Source organism: Penaeus monodon, chromosome 23 (genome assembly GCF_015228065.2).
Source record: "Penaeus monodon isolate SGIC_2016 chromosome 23, NSTDA_Pmon_1, whole genome shotgun sequence".
Classification (NCBI taxonomy): Eukaryota; Metazoa; Arthropoda; class Malacostraca; order Decapoda; family Penaeidae; genus Penaeus; species Penaeus monodon.
Window position 1 is genome coordinate 7,970,793 of NC_051408.1, and position 461 is coordinate 7,971,253.

A 461-nucleotide genomic window follows, 5' to 3' on the forward strand; every position below is an offset into this window, starting at 1 on the left:
AACTTTCTTCTAATACCTTCCTGAATCTAACCCAAATTTGCATTAATTTCCAGCAACACAAAGACACTCAACGACTTTATTTGGTAACTCACATTCCCCGAATCTATCCAATCAATGTCGTCATCATCTACCCTTATCCCCCCATGTAGGTGCTGCAGGTAGGAAGCTGGAACAAGGCCTGTGAGTCTCTGGTCGGCAGTTCGCACTAGCCACCAGTCGCTGTTGGTTTCTTGTATCACCATGACATAATCTCCTGAAATATAATAATAAATAAATGAGACATATATGAGATGTAAAGTGTGTATCATCATGACATAATCTCCTGAAATAAAATAATAAATAAATGAGCCATATATGAGATGTACAGTGTGAATCCTCTTGACATAATCTCCTGAAATAAAATAATAAATAAATGAGGCAAACACAAGATGTGAAATGAGTGCTATTTTAAGATATAAGAA

General features: G+C 36.2%; 1 protein-coding gene across 1 annotated transcript in view; it reads right to left on the bottom strand.

Annotated features, from left to right (window-relative positions):
* LOC119588119 (jouberin-like) overlaps positions 1-461 on the bottom strand; it is a 10,597-nt gene that overhangs the window by 579 nt on the left and 9,557 nt on the right. Inside the window, exon 10 of the mRNA XM_037936827.1 lies at positions 93-253. Within this exon, the coding sequence (XP_037792755.1) occupies positions 93-253 (161 nt within the window). The remainder of the gene's footprint in view (positions 1-92; positions 254-461) is intronic.